The 22964-nt window shown below is 36.7% G+C and overlaps 2 protein-coding genes across 11 annotated transcripts in view; one reads left to right on the top strand and one right to left on the bottom strand.

The window, feature by feature from the left end:
• LOC109561285 (sperm-associated acrosin inhibitor-like) overlaps positions 1-4022 on the top strand; it is a 154701-nt gene extending 150679 nt beyond the window's left edge. For all 5 annotated transcript variants that reach the window (XR_011567739.1, XM_019963665.2, XM_019963666.2 and 2 more), the window contains 2 exons: positions 780-895; positions 1822-4022. Coding sequence is in view for 4 of the 5 variants with exons in the window: in XM_019963665.2 (XP_019819224.1) it covers positions 780-895; positions 1822-1864 (159 nt within the window). In the remaining variant the exon portion in view is untranslated. The remainder of the gene's footprint in view (positions 1-779; positions 896-1821) is intronic.
• A 1923-nt stretch (positions 4023-5945) lies between these two features.
• The window catches only part of LOC109561281 (serine peptidase inhibitor Kazal type 14 (putative)), a 45333-nt gene continuing 28314 nt past the window's right edge, over positions 5946-22964 (bottom strand). For 2 of the 6 annotated variants that reach the window (XM_019963660.2, XM_070793814.1), the window contains 4 exons: positions 12944-13038; positions 11942-11982; positions 11336-11448; positions 5948-9707 (listed from right to left, as the gene is read on the bottom strand). Coding sequence is in view for 2 of the 6 variants with exons in the window: in XM_070793816.1 (XP_070649917.1) it covers positions 9662-9707; positions 11336-11448; positions 11942-11982; positions 12944-13007 (264 nt within the window). In the remaining 4 variants the exon portion in view is untranslated. Of the gene's footprint in view, positions 9708-11335; positions 11449-11941; positions 11983-12943; positions 13039-22964 lie in introns of all 6 variants that reach the window. The other 4 variants (XM_070793816.1, XM_070793817.1, XR_011567740.1 and 1 more) reach the window with 3 other exon arrangements.

Here is a 22964-nt window from a genome sequence, read left to right as displayed (position 1 = left end):
TTACTCAAAATTTTATTATTGGGCATAAACTTTGTTATATACCATCATCTGAAAGCAGTTAAGTGGTGTTTAAAGTAGAGTTGTTTACCCTAGAAAAGAGAAAGGCTAAAATTAAAGTAGCTAAAAAAAATTTCCATTTATAGGAGGAATATAAAATAATAATTTTCATAAAACCTCAGAGTGAAATATTATACAGAGGTGAAGAAAATCAACTACATTTCTGAGCAACTAAACAGATGAATATATTTAAACATGCCTAAAAGTCAGGTCATATAGCAGTAAGTAAGTGAATGAGCATTCCTATGTTCCAATAAGAATTTAGGTATTATATATTAAAAAAAAAAAAAAGCAGGTTATGTCAGTATACACACACTTCTATTTATTTATGTAAATTACCAACACTGCCATTACTAACCAAATTATATATATATATATATATATATGGTTAAGTACACATTTATAAACACTAATATATATGAAAGAATACATATACAGTAGTAATCTGGGAGTATCAGATTATCTAATAGTGAAACTATTGAGAAAAACAGGAGGATTATAACAAATTCACTTTTTTATAGTTGGGATAGTTGCATTCCAGTGTTGTGTTGGCTTCTACTGTACAGCATTTTTTATATGTGAGTAACTTGTGTCTATTTTTAAACTTCAATATAGACTATATTTCATTTTGATATATACCATGATGTATTAAGAACAAAGAACATTTTATTCAAGAAATTCGTTACCTGAAAAATATTATGTTGTCTGTTTATGTTTAACAGCCAGAGTGTAGTATATATATTCGTCAATTACATTTTTGTAGCAGAGAAATGGATCCAGTCTGTGCAACAAATGGCAAAACGTACTCCAATAAATGTGTTTTCTGCAGTGAAAAAATGTAAGAACAAAAAACTCACTATTGCCTCTTCAAAAACAATGAAGACAAAATCAGAAAATAATAGGAACATCCATGTTTCTGATAGCCAAGGCACAGTAAACATGGAAAATAACTGTTCTTTCCTGTAAAAGCCACAGAAACACACTGGTATCTTTGCCTGAAGTCTCATTCATAAAAATAGTTTTTATTTGACCTTGAAGTATATTCCTGCTGGATGTTTCCTACATGTATAAACCAACTACATTTACTTGATTTAATTGCTTGACTTAATACTGGCAGTCTGATGGCCAGTATAATGTAATTCTTAACTCCAGAGGTTGAATAATAACCTCTATGATGTAGCTCCAAGCTACAGGGAGCATAACTGAGCAAGAAACTCTACTGCCTTTAGAACTTTAAATCCATTACAATTTATGTCAGAAAGGAACTCCTCTGATGGTTCACTTTGTCCCCTGAACTCCATGACAAGACTCCAAACTTTCCTCAGAGAACAGGGCAATCTAGGACACTTCAACCTAACCTCCCTTCCTGCCTCCTTCCCTCTGCAGGTGTTCCCAGTCTAAAGGTTCAGCCAGCCATCCTACTTCCTGCCTCAGTTTCTCTCACTGGTGTTTCTACTCACTGAATCCCCAGATGGGCTTCTACTTTTAGAGAACCAGGAATACAATCTCTAATCCTCTTCCTGAGGTCTGGGTGGGTTCCAAGGCTGAGTCAGGAGGGAACATGTAGGAAGAGTCAAGTAGCCCCAGGGGGTCAGGAGGACCTGTGCAGAGTAGGGGCCTGGAAGGGGCCCTGCTGCTTATGGAGCGCAGCCCTCCTAGCTCTGTCACAGTCAGAGTCTCCTCATGGAGAAGCACTTAGTGCAGTAGTCAGGCAATTTTAAATACTTTTTAAAATAATTTTTCTTTCTCTTTCTTTCTTTACAGAGAAGATGGAAGATTTGATTTTAGTCATTGGGGTCGTTGCTGACTCTGCCTCAGCCACAAATTCCTATGGCTTTTATTGTAATCCTGTTTTTCTATGGATTCTACAACCAATTAGTCTTCTAAAACAGGGCTTTAAATTCCTAGATGACCAGACTAAGCCTTCAGTAATACACAAGACAGAATGTAGATTGTTGGAGAATTTTTCCAACTCTAAGAACCCACCAATGAAAAAGATTCCTTTTTTCTTTCTTCAATTAAACATTGACAATTGAAAACCTACCTTAATTGTGTGTTCGATAATAGAAAACCTAATACGGTTTGTAATCATGAATATTTCAGTCAAAAAAATGTTAAGTAATATTATCTTTATTAAAATACCCTTTCTGTTTTTGGTTGATTAGTGGGTTCAGTCAGTCAGTCAGTTCAGTCGCTCAGTCGTGTCTGACTCTTTGCGACCCCCTGAATCACAGCACGCCAGGCCTCCCTGTCCATCACCAACTCCCGGAGTTCACCCAGACTCACGTCCATCGAGTCAGTGATGCCATCCAGCCATCTCATCCTCTGTCGTCCCTTTCTCCTCCTGCCCCCAATCCCTCCCAGCATTAGAGTCTTTTCCAATGAATCAACTCTTTGCATGAGGTGGCCAAAGTACTGGAGTTTCAGCTTCAGCATCATTCCTTCCAAAGAAATCCCAGGGCTGATCTCCTTCAGAATGGACTGGTTGGATCTCCTTGCAGTCCAAGGGACTCTCAAGAGTCTTCTCCAACACCACAGTTCAAAAGCATCAATTCTTCAGCGCTCAGCCTTCTTCACAGTCCAACTCTCACATCCGTACATGACCACAGGAAAAACCATAGCCTGGACTAGACGGACCTTTGTTGGCAAAGTAATGTCTCTGCTTTTGGTTAGTGTGTTAAAACACCTGAATACTTTTGGTAACTATAATTAAAGAAATAATCTCAAAGGTGAATAATCCATCACTTGGAAGTTTATTAAAAGTGCAAACAGTTGGGCTTCTCTTTATTCTAAAAGGTCAAAACCTCAAGAAGAGGAATATGGGAACTTGAATTCTAACAAATATTACATGTCAATCTTCTGATCATAAATGCTAGCCAAGTGGTTCAGTAGCAGACCAGCCAAATTTGCCTTTATTGATTTAGAATATTCATTTGCGCTCCATGTCTGATGCTTCTCTATTTATCTCCCAACCAGCAAAAAATGGCTTTATTTGAGTGGTCAGTTTTCATTTAAAGCTTGGTCCAGACAGAATTGTAGACTGACTACTAGAAAGCAAGTTTCAAGCTGCTACATATGTGATATCAGACCTGCTCGGCTTTTCAGTAAACATTTTTACCTCTAAAAGATAATCTATATGGGAGTTACTTATTCATTTACATTTTTTAATAGTAATTCCTAATGAAAGTATCCATTAAAATACATAAATTTAGAGTCACATTATTAAAATGCATTCAACCACTTCAGTGGTCCTTTTCATTGTAAAAGACATGTATAAGAAATATTAGTCAGTGAATTGCTGGTAAATTTATGTGTGTATTCTTTTCCATTATAAAAAATGTTAAAAATTAATTGAAGAACACTTGATTTACAGTATCATAAAACTTAACATGTCCCATTTAAAAACAAACTTTGTTTTTTAAGTATGTATTCACAATGTTGTGCAACCATCACCACTATCTTCTTACAGAACATCATCTCACCCATTCCAAGAAAAAACCAAACAGATAAACCCAGGTACTTCCCAAGACCCCACCTATAATTCTTGGCAACCACTAAACTGCTTCTGGTCTCTCTGCCTCTTCGGGACATTTCACATCAATGGAATCATATAACATGTGAGATTTTCTTATAAATGGAATATATAGGTCTATATCTACAGTAATTCTTTGTTTTACTGCATTTTGCTTTATTGCACTTCATGGACACTACACTTTTTACTGATTGAAGGTATGTGGCAACCTCATATAAAGCAAGTGTATCAGTGCCATTCTTCCAACAGCATTTGCTCCCTTTGAGTCCCTGTGTCACTTTTTGGTAGTTCTTGTAATGGTTCACACTTTTTCATTATTGTTATATTTGCTATAGTGATTTGTGATAAGTAATCTTTGATATTTACTACCATGACTCATTAAGAATCATTTGATGGTCAGCATTTCTTTTGCAATAAAGCATTTTAAAATCAAGGGACGTGTACATGGTTGCTTTAGACATAGTGCTATTGCATGCTTAATAGACTGCAGTATATTGTAGCATTGCTTTTCTGTGCACTGGGAAAGCAAAAAATTCATGTGACTCACTATTGAAATATTTACTTAATTGGTGGTCTGGAACCAAACCCACAAAATCTCCAAGGTATGCCTATATATCAGTATATATGGAAGGTATCTTGTTTCTAGTTTCTTTTACTTAGCAAAATGTTTTCAAGGTTCATCCATGTTGTAGCTTGCTATCATACTTCTTTGCTTTTTATGACAAAATAATAATCCATCTTATAGATAGAACACATTTTCTTTATCCATTTATCAGTGGACTGAATATCCTTGATGTGTATAATGACACTGTAGCTATTAACAGTCCTGTACAGGTTTTTGTGTGACCATATATTTTCATGTCTGTGGATATATACCTAGGAGTAGAATTTCATATATACTGAAAGACAAGTACAATTTGCCATTAAAAAGCCATGCTCATTTTATTGGTAAAAATTTTCACATTTTTACTGAAATTTTGTGATTTCATTTTTGTGATCTACATGGTGGATTTTCTTTGTTTAAATTCTCCAATATTAATTCTTAGTGAAATTGTTTAATGGAGTATACAGTTTTGGAGTCACATTGTTTAAAAAAAAAAAAACATTCAGTTTGTTTCATAACCTTTTCCCAACATAGGTTGTGTAGAAAATAACTCTTCAAAGAGTAAATCAAAATCAAAGTGAGGTACTACCTCACACCCATTAGAAAGTCTGCTATTAAAAAAGCAGAAAAAAACCCCAGATGTTGGCAAAGATGCAGAAAAATTGGAATTCTTGTGCACTGTTGGAAGAGTGTAAAATGGTGCAGCTACTATAGAAAACAGTTTGGCAATTCCTTTAAAATTTAAAAATAGAATTACTGTATAATCCAGTAATTCTACTCCTGGACATATACTCAAAAGACTTGAAACCAAGATCTTGAAGAAATATTTCTGTGCCAATATTCCTAACAGCAGAGTAGCCAAGAAATGGAAGTAACACCTATGACCATCATCAAATAAACAGATAAGTAAAATACAGTATATACATACAATAGGATATTATTCAGCATTGAAAGAAAAAATTCTGACATATTTTAACAAAAGGCAAATACTCTATAATTCCACTTATATGAAGTACTACTAGAGTAGTAGCAAAGCCATAGACACATAAAGTAGAATGGTGGTTTCCTGGGCTCAGGGGGAGGGAGAAGGGTAATTGGGTAGTTGTTTAACGTGTAGAGAATTTTAGTTCTGTGAGATGGAAAGAATTTTAAAGATTGATTGTTCAACAGTGTCAATATATTTAATGCTAATAAACTGTATGCTTAGAAATTGTTAAGACAATAAAATTTATATGTATTTTACCACAATTAAAATTCCGAAAGTTATTCCGTTAACCCTGATGTATTCATATATGTATTCTTTTTATTTTTATTAAAAATATTGTATAAAAACCTATTATGTATCAAGCCCTAAGTAATATTATAGGGAAAAGCTGTTAAGCAAAAATAGATATAATACTATTTTCTCAGAACTTTCAGTATACTATTTAAAATTATTGTCCACTAAGAGTGGAAACCATTTCTTATTGAGTCACTATTGTCTACCAAAGCTCTATGAAGCAGCTTCCCATATGTAATCTAACTTAGTTCTTAAAAGAATCTTATATTTTACTCAATAATGAAAATAAAAAACTTGGGATTTGATAATAGTTAAAACTTGAAACTTTGGTAATAAAAGGCACTTTTAATATGCAACTTGTATTTTATTACTTTTAAACATGTTTATTTTTATATTTATATACTAAAAACATAGTCATTTTTAGGTATAATGCAATGATTATTGTAAATATACCTAGATATATAACCATCACAACAATTTAAGAACATTTACAGCATCCAGTGACTTCAGTCTGAGCCACGGATGGTAAAGCGTATGCCTACAATGCGGGAGACCAGGGTTCGATCCCTGGGTCGGCAAGATCCCCTGGAGAAGGAAATGGCAACCCACTCCAGTAGTCTTGCCTGGAAAATCCCATGGACGGAGAAGCGTGGTAGGCTACAGTCCATGGGGTTGCAAAGAGTCGGACACGACTGAGCCACTTCACTTTCCTTTCCTTTCAGATCATCCAGTATAATCTTTCTTATATTTTAGATGTCACTCCCACTTCCAACCCTCAGCACCAGGCAACCACCAATCTCCATCTTATTTGATTGCTTTGCCTTTTCTGGAAGTTTTATATAAATACAATGAAACACTATGTTGTCCCTTGTGTCTACTCCTTTGACTTCTTTTACTTTGTATAATGTATTTACAAAGATGCCCTATCCAACAAAATCATTCAATTGAATAATTAGGTTGAACAAGTGAAGCATGTTTTGTAGTAACAAGAAATACAGTGACCTCTCTTTGCTATGGAATGATGTCACTTGCTTGTTTCAATAATTTTCAGACTGGCATGGAAGTGAAACCCATCAGGTTGAAGACCAACTGGAATATAGTTGATCCTGCTGACAGAGGTACTATCCTGTGGGCAGCCATTGTCATTCATTGGGATTTGTCCCTGGTGAGAGCATGGAAACTCATGGTTAGGCATTTGAGGTTCTGGAAGATCCCCTGGAGAAGAGAAAGGCAATGCACTCCAGTATTTTTTTCCTGGAGAATCCCATGGACAGAGGAGCCTGGTGGGCTATTACAGTTTTTGGGGTCTTAAAGAGTCGAACACGACTGAGCAACTAAGCACATACAAGGCTCAGATATCAAGGCAGGACTTAATATGATTTTTTTTAATGACATCTTTTTTGTTTATAGATTTTTTTTAAAGTTTATTTATTTATTTGGTTGTACTGGGTCTTTGTTGCTTGGCGCAGGCCTTCGGGCAAGCTACGGCATGGGCTTCTTTGCTGTGGTGCGTGGGCTTCTCATTGCAGTGGCTTCTCTTCCTGCGGAGCACAGTTTTCAGTAGTTGTAGCACATGGGCTCAGTAGCTGTGGCGCATGGGCTTTGTGGAATCTTCCTGGGCCAGGGATCGAACCCGTGTCTCCTGCATAGGCAGGTGGATTCTCATCCACTGTTCCACCAGGAAAGTCCAATATGGTATCTTAATTTAGGCTTTATACCAGATATAAATATATAAAAAATCATTTGAAGTAAGAGAAAGGTAGAAAACTGATAATCCTGAATATTAGGATGTTTATCTAGATCTTATTCTGTCGTACCTGTCATTCAGGCAAGTTCTTCTCTGTGGCTTTCATTTAACCTTGCTTATACAATAAGACATTGGATTAAAGCAGGGATTAGTTGTCTGCAAGCATTTTTGATATTATACCCTCACAGGTAAAATGTTTTATAATATATATTTAATTATATATGTCATTACTATAATGTATTTTTTAAAATTATATTAAAGTATAGTTGATTTACACTGTTATATTTCTACTGTACAGAAAGTGACTCAGTTATACATATATATTTATTCTTTTTCATATTCTTACATACATTGACAGGAATGTCTTTTGATCAGTATAGAACATAACCAAAAACAGAAATTAAAAAGAATGTAAAAATTCATATTGGAACATCTCCAGGCATCCAACTTTAGAAACCACACAACATGATCAGTGTTTAAAAAAAAAATGTACAGTGAATTTGTACTAAGGAAGCTTCAGTCTCTCACTTGCCATCCCTGTACACACATACTCAGATCATCTCTGTAATATTTCTACCATAGAAGATAGGAAAAGTAATAGACTAAATATCTATAACTTTTCTTTTCTTTCTGTAACTCTTTAATACAGTAAAATTTTTTGCTATATTACTCCCTAAAAGGTACAGCACAGGAGGATGAAACTCAGGAATCCAACAAGGCCATCTATTGGCCTAAGGAAGGAAGATAAGAACACTTCCTGAAAAGTTAGAGTCAGTATGTGTGACATCTAAAGGCAGGTTTGGTGATTATGCTTCTGGTATGTATGGAACTGTCAGCATTCTGAAGAAAAAAATCCCTTTCCAGGTTAAGATCGGACAGATATAAATGAACCTTGCCATGGCTATGGCTATAAAGAGGAAGAAATCATTGATGCATTTATCCAAATAATGAAAATTCAAAATGATTTCAATAGAACTACTTATTCATGAGACCCTGCAGGGCTATTTCTGATTCTTCTATCCAACTGGACATTGAGGTTGTATGTACACTGATTCATATCTCCCTATTTAGGCAAAGGTATTCAACTCATCATCACAGAAACTCATCTGGGGCAACCTCTTCCTGACTTAATAAAAGAGTAATGCAGTTTAGTAAAATTTATCTTTATTACCATAATAGCATATTTTAGTATATTTTAAATCATACATCTTAGTTCCTTATTGTCAAAAAATGGACTTCGTTACAGCTAACTCACTTTTCCATGAAGACTAAGAAATGTGCAGAGCCTTAACATACTTCTTGAAATACCAAATAAATGGGAATTTCTCATCTTCTGTTAAAAAAAATCTTTAATGAAATGTCAACAATCCTTTTTCATACTGCCCCAACCTGAAAGCAAAATATATAAGGCTACAACAAAGGTAATGTTTAAATAAGCTGAGGTAAGATGGTTCATGGGCTTTCCTTTCATGATTTAAGACAGAACTTCAAAATCTGTAATTTTAGATAATTAATTACACCTATCTCTGGAGAAGGGAATGGCAACCTATTCCAGTATTCTTGCCTGGAGAATTCCATGGACAGAGAAGCCTGACGGGCTACGGTGCATGGGTTCTCAAAGAGTCGGACACGACTGAGCAACTCCCACCACACTTGAACCACGTATCTGTGAGGACTAAAGCAAGTAAGTCTGTGAAGCCTTACCACAGTTTTGATAATAGAACATCTCTATTAGTATCAGATTCCTTCCTTGGTTAAAGAAACACACACACACACACACACACACAAACTTTAAGAGCATTTCAAACTATTTTTTTCTATCAACCTTTTTTAAAGCAATAGAATAGAATAGAACAAAGGTAAGGCTTCAGTAGATTGAGATAGTGACTCAGTGGCATTTATTTCAATGATTTGGAATAAGATGGAACTTAAATAGTCCACAGGAGTAGATCGATACTACAAACTCAATTATATAACTTTCTGAACCACTGTTATGTTCCTAGAAATATAAATAATTTTCTAATACCAATTTTCTCAAAAGAGATTTACACGGGATTGTTTCTCATTTAATTGTGAATAAATCTTTTAAGTATCCACTGTGTTCTTTCAACCACTTAGGGATATGAGAGTGACAGAGAACAAGAACCCACAAGAGATGTTATATTTTTTGCATGGTTAATCTTTTTTATTTAGGCAATCATGATTGTCATAGGAAATTATGTATGCCTTATGTTTTCTAAAACAGGAAAGTCATTAAATCATATAGAGTCAGAAATACTGAATTCAAGAATTTTCAAACTTTATTATGAAAAAGAATGTATAGATCAATCATATAGAATATGTCCTGAGTTTCCTTACTCTTTGTAAAAACCATGGAAATCCCCTTCAGTAAAACAGAAAGGATAAGAGGAATCATTTCATATAGAAAGTTACATCAAGGAATCAGCATTGAAAATAACTAATAAATTTAAGTTGATCACCACGTTTCCTAAAAAGAAAAAGAAAACATAATTACGTTATAAATTCTGTATGAGACTCACTGTGTTTCCCCTGAGTTAGGACTTTTGACTAAAGGACTCAGCATTGGTTGAATCTATTTTCTGAAGGGCCAGGAGCTGTCTACTGACCATAGCCAAACTCTGTAGCCATCCTTTGTCTTCTCTATGCCAGTGAAACCACGCTTACTTGCTCTATAAAAGTATGCAAAGAGTGTTTTAAGAATGAGAATCAGCCTTCTCTGCTTCAGAATAAATTGACATCATTGCCTGTTTAATTTCTGAAGAGAATGAGAGTTTTCTCTTATGGACTGGCCTGGCTCTCTGTGCAGATTCCAATGGCTTTGTTAATTCCAATTTGCACTGAAAAACTGCACCTTGGGGCAGATCCTATTGAGGCACATCTCAGAGGCTGGCTTATCATCTAACCAGGTTTTGAATGTTTTCTGACCCTCAATTCCCTATGTAGATGTCCCTCTTGCCTCTTCTCCCTCCTGTGGAAAAGGAGGATGGACATACTGCTTGCTAGGCTGACTGTTTATCTACTGATGCTTCTCCAGTTGTGATAATCCTCCTGCTGAACTTAACTTTCCTGAGGCTTCTCTCTAGTGTTGTCTTCCTTCTTACCCATCTCTCCATCCCTGAGCAACAAAAGCATGTTGACCCAACCTCTGAAAGCCACACTATTTTGATCTATCTTCATAGGAAGGAAAATTTGTGTTTTCTTCTATTTCTTCTATTGTTTTCTATTGCTTGATTGTTTAGTAGCTTCTCTCTTTAAGACATAATCAAATACTTACATTGTGATCAAGTAAGTGCATTAAAATCTAGCCTAATTAAAAGTTAAGTGAATAACAGAATTTTGGAAATTTAGTTCAAAGAACAGTATTTAAGATACAGTCCCTTCTTTATACTGTTTCATTCTATAAAGGGTCACTTCATTGTTCCTGCATGGTTTGTAATTATAAATGAACTAAAGTGTAGGGAAAAGCTAAAAAATCTACAATGCAGATAATGAAAATATATCTTTATAATGAATATATTATCTCTATGTCATTAAAGTAAAAGTTAAAAATTGTTTTAGGTGAAGTAATTCATCTATTTCTACTGTTGTTAACATTTTAATTGTTTATATTTCATTCATTTAATTAATTTGGGTGTTGCACTGCAAATGAGAGTAATTATAAAGATAACCCCACAACAAAATTCTTAGAAATGATAAATTCAAAGGTATAGCAATTGTGCCTTAGTGTATTTGAATTAATGCCAGTACTAACTAGAGTTCTTTTTCTTTTATAATTTTATTTATTTATTTATTTTTGTTGCTGCGTGGGCTTTTCTCTAGTTGTGGAGAGTGCACCGGCTTCTCATTTCATGGCTTCCCTTGTTGTGGAGCACGGACTCTGAGCTAATGCTCAGTAGTTATGGCACACAGGCCCAGTTGCTCCGCAGCATGTGGGATCCTCCTAGACCAGGGGTAGAACCTGTATCCCCTGCACTGGCAGCAAACTCTTCATCACTGAGCTACCAGGTAAGTCTCTGTCCTAGAGTTCTTAAAAGAGGCATTAATATTAAAAATAAGTATTAGTATGAAGATAAACATACAAATTTTGTTTCTTACCTAACTTCATTGCAGAAGGCACATGCATTGCTATATGTGTTGCCATCTGATGCACAGACAGGAAAGTATTCATTGGTGCAACCCGTTGTATCTTCAAACTTGTCACAGTCAGGCTATAAAAGATATTAATACTAGCTACAATAACAATATGAATAGCATCTTCCACACACTGTGAGCCTACTGATGTCCTAAACTTAGTTCTTTCTTGACTTAATATTTGAATATTCAATTTGAATTCAAATTTAAATACTGTAATTGTAATATTAGAATATTTCTTGGCACATGGAACAAGCTCTGTGATGGTTTTGAATATGTGAAAATAGGGCACATTCTATTCATGTCTATTTTCTTTTCCACTCTCCTATTCTGAGCTACCATCACCTCCTTCAGGTCAATTGTATTGTCTGTCTGTCTGAATGACTGTAGTTGACTACAGCCACTTTTAAAGTTCCCAAATATTTGTATTGAATCCTTGTATCTTTGCTAAAAACAATGCCCACTTTTCTTAGGATCAACATTCAAATCCTTAATTGCCTATGAAACTAAATATCGATGGTGGTATAACAAACACTAAGTTTTAATTTAAAGATCCAAATGATAGTTTACCAGACGTATTTCAAAACGTGTTGAAATTCCAAAGGGAATACCTGCAACCAGAGCATAGATTAATAATATGTCACTCTTTGATGTTCTTTGACAAGTTATTATCTAAAAACAGAATAAAGAACATTATTCTTTGTAAAAAAAAAACCTTAATATATATTTGTGATGATGTCTTTCTGTTTCTGAGATTAGATACTAGAATACAAGAAAAATCCAAAAATTAAATCTCAGTCAGTATGCATTCATTTATGTCTGCTTTGAATCTGACTACATTGCACATACTCTTCCATAGTAGTTTATATAACTCCAGCTAACAGTAACTCTGTCAAAAATAGGTAGTGCCCACTTTGTAGATGAGAACCTTGAAATACAGTAAGAGCCTGAACTTACATGAAAACATTCCATATTCAAGGATTAGGATCTGCAAACAAATTCATTATATCTCATCTAGCCTGCCAGGCTCCTCTGTCCATGGAATTCTCCAGTCAAGAATACTGCAGTGGGTAGCCATTCCCTTCTGTAGGGGATATTCCTGACCCAGGGATCAAACCTGGATTTCCTGCATTGCGGGCAGACTGTTTACCGCCTGAGCCACCACGGAAGACCAATCTTAGTCTGCTGCTGCTAAGTCGCTTCAGTTGAGTCGGACTCTGTGCGACCCCATAGACAGCAGCCAACCAGGCTCCCCCGTCCCTGGGATTTTCCAGGCAAGAACACTGGAGTGGGTTGCCATTTCCTTCTCCAATGCATGGAAGTGAAAAGTGAAAGTGAAGTCGCTCAGTCATCAACGTGAAGTCGTGTCCGACTCTTAGCGACCCTGTGGACTGTAGCCCACCAGGCTAGTATGCTTTAAAAGCATCTCCTACATCATCCATTGAGCATTGGTATATAAAAAAAAAAAAATTATCATCAGTCTCATCAGTGAGGTCTCCTATCCATAGTTGGCCCAAGTTTTGACAAATACTGAATGATTAAAAGTTTCTCACTAAGAGAAAAATTACTCACCAGAGAAAATGGAAGATGCCAAAATGAAGAATGAAATAGACCTTATCATTTGAAAGTAAGCCATTTTGTCTTTTCAGTGAACTGGCAGTGAGGCTCTGGGAAAAGAAATGAGTTCAAATAGTAGTTTGAAAAGACACATATCTTGATGATTGTATTCAGTTGAAGGAGAATGGCAAAGGTTACTTCCTTGAAGGATCCTCACTTCAAAAGAATACCTCTGCTCTCTATCCATCCCTACACTCCCAATTAGAAAGGTCATTTGGCTCAATCTTCATGAACACTTCAGGAAGAATAAAAATAATTTACTGAAAATTTTTCATACAACATAACCATTTATCAAAAAGCAGGAGTATATATGCAGCTACTTTTAAAAAATGGTATAAAAGGAGGATGGAAAGATACCATCAATCAATCACTGCTCTGCTCTTTGTCATTGTAGATTAGAATATATTCTTCATTCTGACTTCATTCATTTACAATCATTTTTGAGATTCATGTATATTGTTACATGTATGGATAGGAAATTATTTTCTAAATCACAGAATACTATCCCATTCTTTAATGAATATACCATAGCATGCTTATCCAATCACTTACCAAAGTGGGATTAACCCTATTTGAGTTGTTTCCAGTTTGTGGCTATTGTAAACCAAGGTGCTATAACATTCTGTACATAGCTGTGTGTGACATTTATATTTTTCCCTCGAGTAATTAACTGGGAATTGGATAGTTGAATCATATAATGGGTCTATGGTTTGTTTTTTAAGAAACTATCAAACTTTTTATAAATAAGTTTTTATTTTAATGAAGTCCAATAAAACAATTTACTTTCCTGTATCATGCTTTTGATGTCATAGCTAAGACATTTTTTCTTAAGTAAAAATTCATAAAGATTTTTCCTCATTAAAACTTAGTTTTCTGTTTTACATCTAGATCTAAGAAGCTTTTCATGTGAATTTTATATATAGTATGGAGTGTGAATTGAAGTTCACTTTTTTGTATATGAATATCCAGATGTTCAACCATCATATGGTGGGATTTTTTGTACATTTTATTGTATTTTCTATAGATAGTTGTGTTATACTTGAATAATGGCCAAACTGCATTTTCCTTTCAATCTGGATAAACTTTATCTTTTTTTCTTGCTGGATTACTGGCTAGATCTTTCATAACAATGTTGAATAAAAAGTAGAGCTGAACATTTGTTATCTTTTCTCCTTTTTAATATTTTGAGGGAACATTTTGAATTTTACTATTAAATGTAAAGTTGTAGATTTTTTGTAGCTGTTTCTCAGGTTGAGGAAATTCCCTTCTACCCCTAGTTATCTGTTTTTTCTCATTAAAATCAAGAATAGCTTTTGAATTTTGTTCATTTTTTTTCATCTTCTGAGATAATCATACTTTTTTTTTGGTTAGTTTGATGTTTGTTACTATGTTGAATAACTGATTTTCAAATGTTAAATACAATTTGTATTTACAAACTTCACTGTGTCACTTTATATATTCTTAACTTAAGTTTTTCAAAATTTTGTTTAAATTTTGTAATCAATGATCATAAAGCATATCAGCATGTAGTTTTCTGTTCTTGTAATGTCTGTGTGGTTAGATTATTATCTAACTGGCTTCACAGAAAGATATGGAAAACATTCCTCCCATTTCAGTATTCTGCATGATTTTGTTTTGAATTGATACTATTTCTTTGTAATAAGTTAGGTAAAATTTTCTAATAAAGTTTTCTAGGTAACTAATTTTCTTAGAAAAGAAAGTCAATTCATTTAGTAGGTATAGGACTCTTCAGGTTGTCTATTTGTGAAAAAACCTTGGTATTGCATGTTATTTAAGGAATTCATGCATTTCTTCTTTATTTAAAAAAAATTCCAGCTTTTTTGAAATATAATTGACATGTACTATTTTGTAGGTATATGATATGGTGACTCAATACATTTATATATTGTAAAAAACCTATCACCATAGGGTTCATCAATATATTCGCCACTTAATACAATTGCCATTTCATTTTTGTGATGAAAACATTTAAGGTCTACACTCTTAGCAACTTTCAAATATACAAGACAGTACTGTTAACTATGCTTACCATGCTATACATTTGATCTCCGGAACAGATTCATCTTAATAACTAGAAGTTCGTATCCTTTGACGCGTATCTCTTTATTTCCCAAACCTCCCAGTTCCTGGAAACTGCCATTCTATTCTGTTTCTTCCAGTTCAACTTTTTTTGGGATCCACACATAAATGATGTCAAACAGTATTTGTTTTTCTGTGTCTGACTCATTTCACTTAGTGTAATGCCTTCAAAATCCATCCATGTTATATCAAATAGCAAATAACAGAATTTTATTCTTTTTATAGCTGAATAACATTCAAATATATGTATATTCAATGTATTCACATATAATACATTGTTTCCAAATCTTGAATATTGTGACTAATGCTGCAAAGAACAAGGTGGTTCATCTCTCTCTTCATTTCTTTTGGGTTTATACCCAGAAGAGAGACTGCTGGCTCATGTGGTAGTTTGGGGCTTCCCTGGTGGCTCAGATGGTAAAGAATCTGCCTGCAATGCAGGAGATCTGGATTTGAACCCTGAGTTGGGAAGAAGTCCTGATGAAGGGAATGGCTGCCTAGGCCAGTATTCTTGCCTGGAGAATCTCATGGACGGAGGAGCCTGGCAGGCTATAATCCATGGTGTAGCCAAGAGTCAAACACAGCTGTGCAAATAAGCACGCACATACATGGTAATTTTATTTTTAATTTTTTGAGGAATTTCCATCCTGTTTTCCATAGTGGCTGCTCCAATTTACACTCCCACCAACAGTGCACAAGTTTACCCTTTCTTTTACATCCTTACCAACGCTTGTTATCTCTTGTATTTTTATTGATAGCCATTCTGACAGGTGTCAGGTGATATCTAATTGTGGCTTTGATTTGCATTTCTCTGATGATTAGTGATGTTGAGCACCTTTTCATGTACCTGTTGGCCATCGGTATCTTTGGAAAGCTGTCTATTCAGTTCCCCTGCACATTTGTTAATCAAGTTGTTTCATTATTTATTGTTATTAGGTTTATTGATTTTTACATATTTTGGAAATTAACCCCTTATCTGACATATGGTATGCAAATATTTTCTCACATTACACAGATTGCCTTTTCATTCATTTTGTGGATTTTCATTTTGTGTTCCTCAGGTTCCTCCCCCGCAACCTCCCCCGCCCTGCTCCCCGCCTCCCAACTTGAGTTCCCTGGTGTTTGTTGTCTGGGAGCCTGAGACCTCAGAACCATGGGAAATGCCAGGAGCCTGAATTTGCTGGAACCCATCGGGAGCTGACCAGTGTCACATGAGCTAGGCAGTGCTGAGTCAAGCTAGGATGTGGATTCATAGGGGTCCTCTAGAGGTCTGTTCCCATGTGAGAGCCACAGGGTGGGCCGAAAGCCTGGAGTTGCTGGAGCTATCTGAGATTTTGGAAGCCTGAAGTTCCTGGAGTGGATTGAGAACCTGAGTTCATGGGAGCTTCCTGGAGCCAAGAAGCCACCAGTGACCACAGCCATCAGAGTGGGCCAGAAACCTGAGTTCACACAGCCTTCTGCAAGCTGAGGAAGCTGCCTGGACCTTGAGAGCTGTGGGAGGAAGGATGGGGAACTGGAGCCAGCAGGTGGCTGGGTGAACCTGGGGCCTGAATTCAGTGCAGCTTTCCAGGTGCCTGGTGCCAAGGATGCCACCTGCAGTCACTGGAGCCACTGGACACGAGGGTAACTTAGGACCTGTGTTCACAGGAGCCCGTGTGCTTGGAGCTTGGGTGCAACAGGGACCTGTATTCCCAGGAACCTCTAGGGGGCGCAGCCATGGGCGGGGCCTGGGTCGCTGGAAAAGACTGACTTCCCGATGAGTGGGTTTCCAGTTGTGGAGGCTTCTGGGAACTTGGTGCTGAGGAGGACTCCTTGGGCCGCTGGAGGAGGTTGGTAACAGGTGGTGGGTCAGGGGGAGGACCCGGAGTAGGGAAGTGGTGAATCAACTGGCTTTTTTGGTTCACAGGGAGCCCACTGGCAAACTGGTGACAAGGTACGCCTTTGAGGCTGCAGGAGCTGCCTGGGGCGCTGGCATAAGGTTGGAAGGGCTTGAGTTCCTGGCACTAGCGGGGAGACATGTAAGGCTTCAGGAGTGGATCAGATGCTGGGGCGAGCCAGCTCTGGAATCCTTAGTGGATTCCAGTGCTCACTTCTCCCATGAGCTGCATGGGCTTGAGAGAAGAGTATGGGGCTACTACGAATTTGTCTTTCTTACTCTCCTCAGTGCGTCCTTTCTTATCACTGTGCTTCACCAAGGTACTGGTCATCCCTCACCTGGAATTCTAAACTCTTGGGAGGGTTATTTTTCATGTGCAGATTGTTGTTAAAATTGACATTTCTTGGCTGAGGCTGCTGAGTGGCAGGGGGCGTAATTCCTAGCTGTCATTTTGCTGAAGTACTGTGCACTGAGTCTTTTTCTGAGGGCCATGCTTCAGTTACTGGGAACTCGTCTGTTAAACTCTCTAGTCCTGTTATTTCTAAATTGATTCCTGCTGTTCTTGAGGGATTAATGAGGTCAAGAAGACTAGGCCTTCCAAATGTGTCAGGTGGAGCTGGAAGTCAATCTGCTGAAGATGGGACTCTCTAAAGAAGGTAATTCCTGGATCTCTGTTGATTCATCTGCTAGGGAATGAATGACCCAAGTGTTATTGGTAGAATTGGATGTCCTTGATATTTTTGTTTTATTTCCCAACAGTCAGTGATGGCATCTCATTAATAATAAATATGTCCTTTTTACTTTTGATTTTCCAGTTTCTCTGGTAAATAGTTTTACTGGACCTTGTGTTAATCCTTTGAGTTACCAGAGGATGTTGAAAACAGTGAAATTAATCACTAGAATTGTTATCGAATGATGAGTGAGGTTGGGCTGCTTGCTGCTCTAAAGCCAATAAACAGGCCAAATTGGTGGAAAAGAAAATTTGCTTTATTTCAGATGCTGGCAACTGCAGGGGAGGGCAGATGTCTGTCCAAAGGCCAACTGCCTCCCTGCGTCCCCCCCGCCACCACCACCCCCATCACTGCAACCAGTGGGCAGAAGCTTTTATAGACAGTTTGGAGGGGGTTACATGCAGAAATAGCACAGTCAGCTCTGACAGTCATCTTCACATTGGTCACTGATGATCTGACCAACATCATCTTGGGGTTATTTTAGGTACAGTTGATCTTCAGTTCCAGGGTCTGTCTGTGCCCATTTCTTTGAGGCCAGTTCTCAGAATTATGGCTGCTTATGTTGTGGGTACAGTCCAGTCATCATGTAGTTAATTTCTTCACCCTGAAGTTTTAGTGTCTACAAGACAGCTCACAGAGGTGGCTCAGAATGTAATCTATAGCCCTTGAAAAATAACTAATGGTCCTTGACTATGCTTAATGACTACATTATTATTATTTGGTCTCCTTTGACTGTTTCCTTTGTTTCTGCACTTTTCATTTCTCTGATTAAACTTATTCTTTGACTAAAGCTTTCCACAGACACAAGACAGACAGAGGAATGGGGGGGTTGGGGTGGGCAAGGACCATAGGGTCCTGCTCCATTTCAGAATTTTTTTTTTTTGGTCAACTTTGTGATCCCTGAGTTTGTAACTTTTTTCTAGTTCCTGATTGTAATGACCTTTCTCACCCCAGGATATTTGAGTCTTCCTCATTACTTAGAGCATGAGACTTGAAAACACCATTGTATTTAGAGGCTAGAGATCTGGGTACTCTTGACATTTCTGTAATTAAGCAATTTGACTGACTTTTCTTTCATTTTATGACTTTGAAATTTTTTTTCATATAACTTCATATAAAAGTTTTTTTATAAACTTTTATAGCTAGACTGAGTGATCTTTCTTAGCTCAGTTAAACCCTGATAGTCTGATTTATTGGTTATAAATTCCATGTCATCCAATATCAAGAGTAAATTACATGATGACTCTGATGAAGGATATGACTCTGTAAAAACCCACAGATGTGACAGTTGTCACTAGGAGACAGGCCCAAGTATTCTTGGCTCCTTTGTCATAAATTAATTGACCATGTATGAATGAGTTTATTTCTGACCTCTCTATTCTGTTAGTCTATGTGTCTTTTTTATGCCCATAACCATACTGTTTTGATTACTATAGCTTTGGAATATATTGATAGGTTGAAATCAGGAAGTGTGATGCTTCCAGCTTTGTTCTTTCTCAAGATTGCTCTGACTCGTTGGAGTCTTTTGTGGTTGCATATGAATTTTAGGGTTTTTTTTTTTTTTTTTTGTATCTTAAAAATGCCATTGGAATTTTGAGAGGGATTTCATTGAATATGTAGAATATGTAGGGCTTCCTTTGGGTAGTATGGACATTTTAACAATATTAAGTCTTCCTTTCCAAGAACATGAGATATCTTTTCATTTATTTGTGTCTTCAGTTTTTTTTCATCAGTATTTTATTGTGTCTAGTGTACAAGTCTTTCACCTCCTTAGTTACATTTATTCCTAGATTTTTTCTTTTTATGCAATTGTATTGGGATTTCTTTTTTTTTTTAATTTCTCATTCTGATAGTTTGTTGTTAAGAGTATAGAAATGCAACTGATTTTTGTATATTAGTAGTTTTTCCTGAAATTTTACTAAATAAATTTATTAATTTTAACAGTTTTTGTTTTTGTTTTGGTGTGTTCTTTAAGTTTTTCAATATATAACAACATGCCATCTGCAAATAGAAACAGTTCTACTTCTTCCTTTCTGGTTTGGATGATTTTTATTTCTTTTTCTGGCCTAATTGCTCTGGCTAGGACTGCCAGTACTGTTTTGAGTAAAAGTGGTAAAAGTAGGTAACTTTGTTACCAGTATTAAAGAAAAAATGTCCAGTTTCACCATTGAGCACGATATTAGCTGTGGGCTTGTCGTATATGGCCTTTATTGTGTGGAAGTAAGTAATAAAGTACCTCAGTACCCAGTTTTTTGAGCGTTTTAATTAGGAATGAATGTTGAATTTTGTCGTATGCTCTTTCTGCATCTATTGAGATGACCATCTTATATTTCATCTCTTCAATTTGGATATGTCTCCCATGGATGAAGGAGCCTGGTAGGCTGCAGTCCATGGGGTCGCTAAGAGTCGGACACGACTGAGCGACTTCACTTTCATGCATTGGAGAAGGAAATGGCAACCCACTCCAGTGTTCTTGCCTGGCAAATCCCAGGGACGGGGAAGCCTGGTGGGCTGCCGTCTATGGGGTCACACAGAGTCAGATGCGATTGAAGTGACTTAGCTGCAGCAGCAGCAGTGTTTTTCTAATTACATGGGATTATAAGTTTTTGTGAGGATAGAACACTCTCTCTCTGTCTTTCTGTCTCTCTGTCTCTCTCTCTCTCTATATATATATATAACTTGAATATCTGCTAATATCACCAGCTCTCATCCAGTACCATGTGACACTGTATTTTTTTAAGTTTCTCCCCTCGTATGTATGCACCTTAACACTTTATCAATGAGAAACCTGGTTCCCACTGTCCATTATTCATTTCCTTGTTTGTTAAATCCCAGTATTTACAAACAGGGAAGCCACCAGGGAAGCCCATACACCGTGTTTAGAATTGTCTAAATCAAAACTAATACTGTATTATAATTCTTATAATACATACAAGTAAGGTTTCTGACAAGAGCACAAAGAACAACTGGGGTTAGGGGAATAAAAATACACTGTTGTAAAGTTCTCACTTTGTAAGTCCTTCAAATTTCTCTATAAAATTTAGAATCCATTATGAACACCCAGGAAAAGAAATTCCAGAGATTTTGATTGGGATTGCATTCAGTTCATAGATCTATTTGAAGAGAACTGATGTCTTCATAACAGTGTCTTCCAATCATGAATTTGGAATATTTCTGATCTTATTTAGATTTTCTTTAATTTTGTTTAAAACCATTTTATAGCTTTCAGTAGAGAAATATTTCCTATGTTTTGAGAAACTTATTCATAAATATTTTTGTTTATTGTGTTGTTGGATATGGTTTCATATTAGATTTTTATTTTTATGTATTAGTTTTTTTCCCTATAAAGATAAGTTGAATTTTCTATATATGTTGATCTTGTAACTTAATAATTAATGTATGGGTTGGGTACTTAGAGAAGCAGGCATCAAGACAGAGATTAAAAATGCAAGTTATTTGCTGGTGGGCAGCCTTGAAAGATAAAATGAAGAGTGAGTACAAGTAGCTAAGGAAAGATGCTATGCTCTGATGGACATCTGACATATATGAAAGGAGATGGCAAAGTGAGAAATATAGGGTAAAGAGACCCTAGACTTCAGTGCACCTCTAAGAAAGCCTCAGTGAACCATGGAAGAGCATTGTTTCAACCCAGCCCCTGTGGTGGATCTGAAAGTCATTGAATCTGATGACCGCCAAGTATGGGCACTCCTCAGCTGATCCAAGTTCTCTCTTAAAGGAAGATCCAAATTGTGTATACGACTTTGGCTGCCATGATTCCCTGTTTCTGTTACATAGGTCAGTGTCACCTTTTTTTATAATCCATATTAATTCCACTTATCTCAGCTATGCTATGACCAGTTTTGATGGTCTCAATGGCTTATTTGCTGGCATAAGTCAAGCCATTATTCCTAAAGTATTGGAGCTTCTGGTAAACATAGATTTTCCAAGCTAGAGATTCAAACTTACCACTTACAGTCACAATTGGGAGAGGTAGTAGCAAGTGACATCCATGTGAATTAACTGAGATTCATACATATTTCTTGTCCCTGTTTTCTGTAAATTTACACATCTTCCAGTTGATTAGGGTCAATTACTGCAACCAAAATAAATGACTCTTCTTATTGATTACTGTTTCTTGGACACACAGAGTCCTTTGTTTCAAGTGATAATTTTAGTTTTTTGTTCAATGGGACTCTGTGAGAATGTGCTTTGTTTGTAGGCCAGTACCTCTTGTAAGCACAGTGTCCAGAGTTACAAGGACTGAGAAGTATAAAGTCCCCAGTGGTTCACTGGGAGAGATGATTTGTGGGACAACTATCAGAAGATTGATGTATTCTTTTTATTGAGGATGCAGTAATGTATAGTGGTCTCTTAATTCAGCGTATGCTATATTCTGAAGGATCCATTGCCTACAACCTGGCGCTTAGGCTGTGCTTTCAGCAGGTTATTCTAGTGCTCAAGAAGGTCAGCAGCTTCTGGTTGGTACTGTTTGTGATGCTGCAATTGTAACCCATAGTCATGAACCCATTCCAGTGACACATTTGCTATGAATGTGAGTGGCTAATATGTTGTGTAGAGTCCCAAGATTGTGAACCTGGTACCCTGTAAGCTCCTGGATAGTAGTTTTGATTGAGGTTTTGCAAGCTGTAATTATAAAACCACATCTGAAGTAAATATCTGTTCCTGTGAGAATTAACCACTAGCCTCTCAAGAGTGGGGGACTAGAAGAAATTTAATGTAGTCAAATTGTCATCAAGTTGACAATTGGTTGATAACTGGATCTCAATATGCCTATTCAGGGTTTCCCTTGTGGCTCAGCTGGTAAAGAGTCTGCCTGCAATGCGGGAGATGTGGGTTTGATCCCTGGGTTAGGAAGATCCTTTGAAGAAGGGAAAGGCTACCCACTCCAGTATTCTGGCCTGGAGAATTCCGTGGAGAAGTCCTTGGGGTCACAAAGAGTTGGACACAACTGAGTGGCTTTCACTTTCACTTTCTTGGAGAAGGAAATGGCAACCCACTCCAATATTCTTGCTGGGAAATCCCATGGACAGAGAAGCCTGGTGGGCTATGGTCCATCGGGTCACAAGAGTTGGACACAACTTTGTGACTAAACCACACCACATGCCTATCCAGGACATGTTACTGATCTTTATTTCTGACTGGATGGACATTTGGAGATAGAAGTCACTAGATAGTCTTTAGTAAATGAGAGTCATGTTGAGACCCATGCATAGCCTCCATCTCTGCCACAGAGGCTACTTTATTAATG

This window comes from Bos indicus, chromosome 7, assembly GCF_029378745.1.
Source record: "Bos indicus isolate NIAB-ARS_2022 breed Sahiwal x Tharparkar chromosome 7, NIAB-ARS_B.indTharparkar_mat_pri_1.0, whole genome shotgun sequence".
Taxonomy (NCBI): Eukaryota; Metazoa; Chordata; class Mammalia; order Artiodactyla; family Bovidae; genus Bos; species Bos indicus.
The sequence above is the reverse complement of the archived record's forward strand: the minus strand, read 5'-3'. Positions and strand labels throughout refer to the sequence as shown.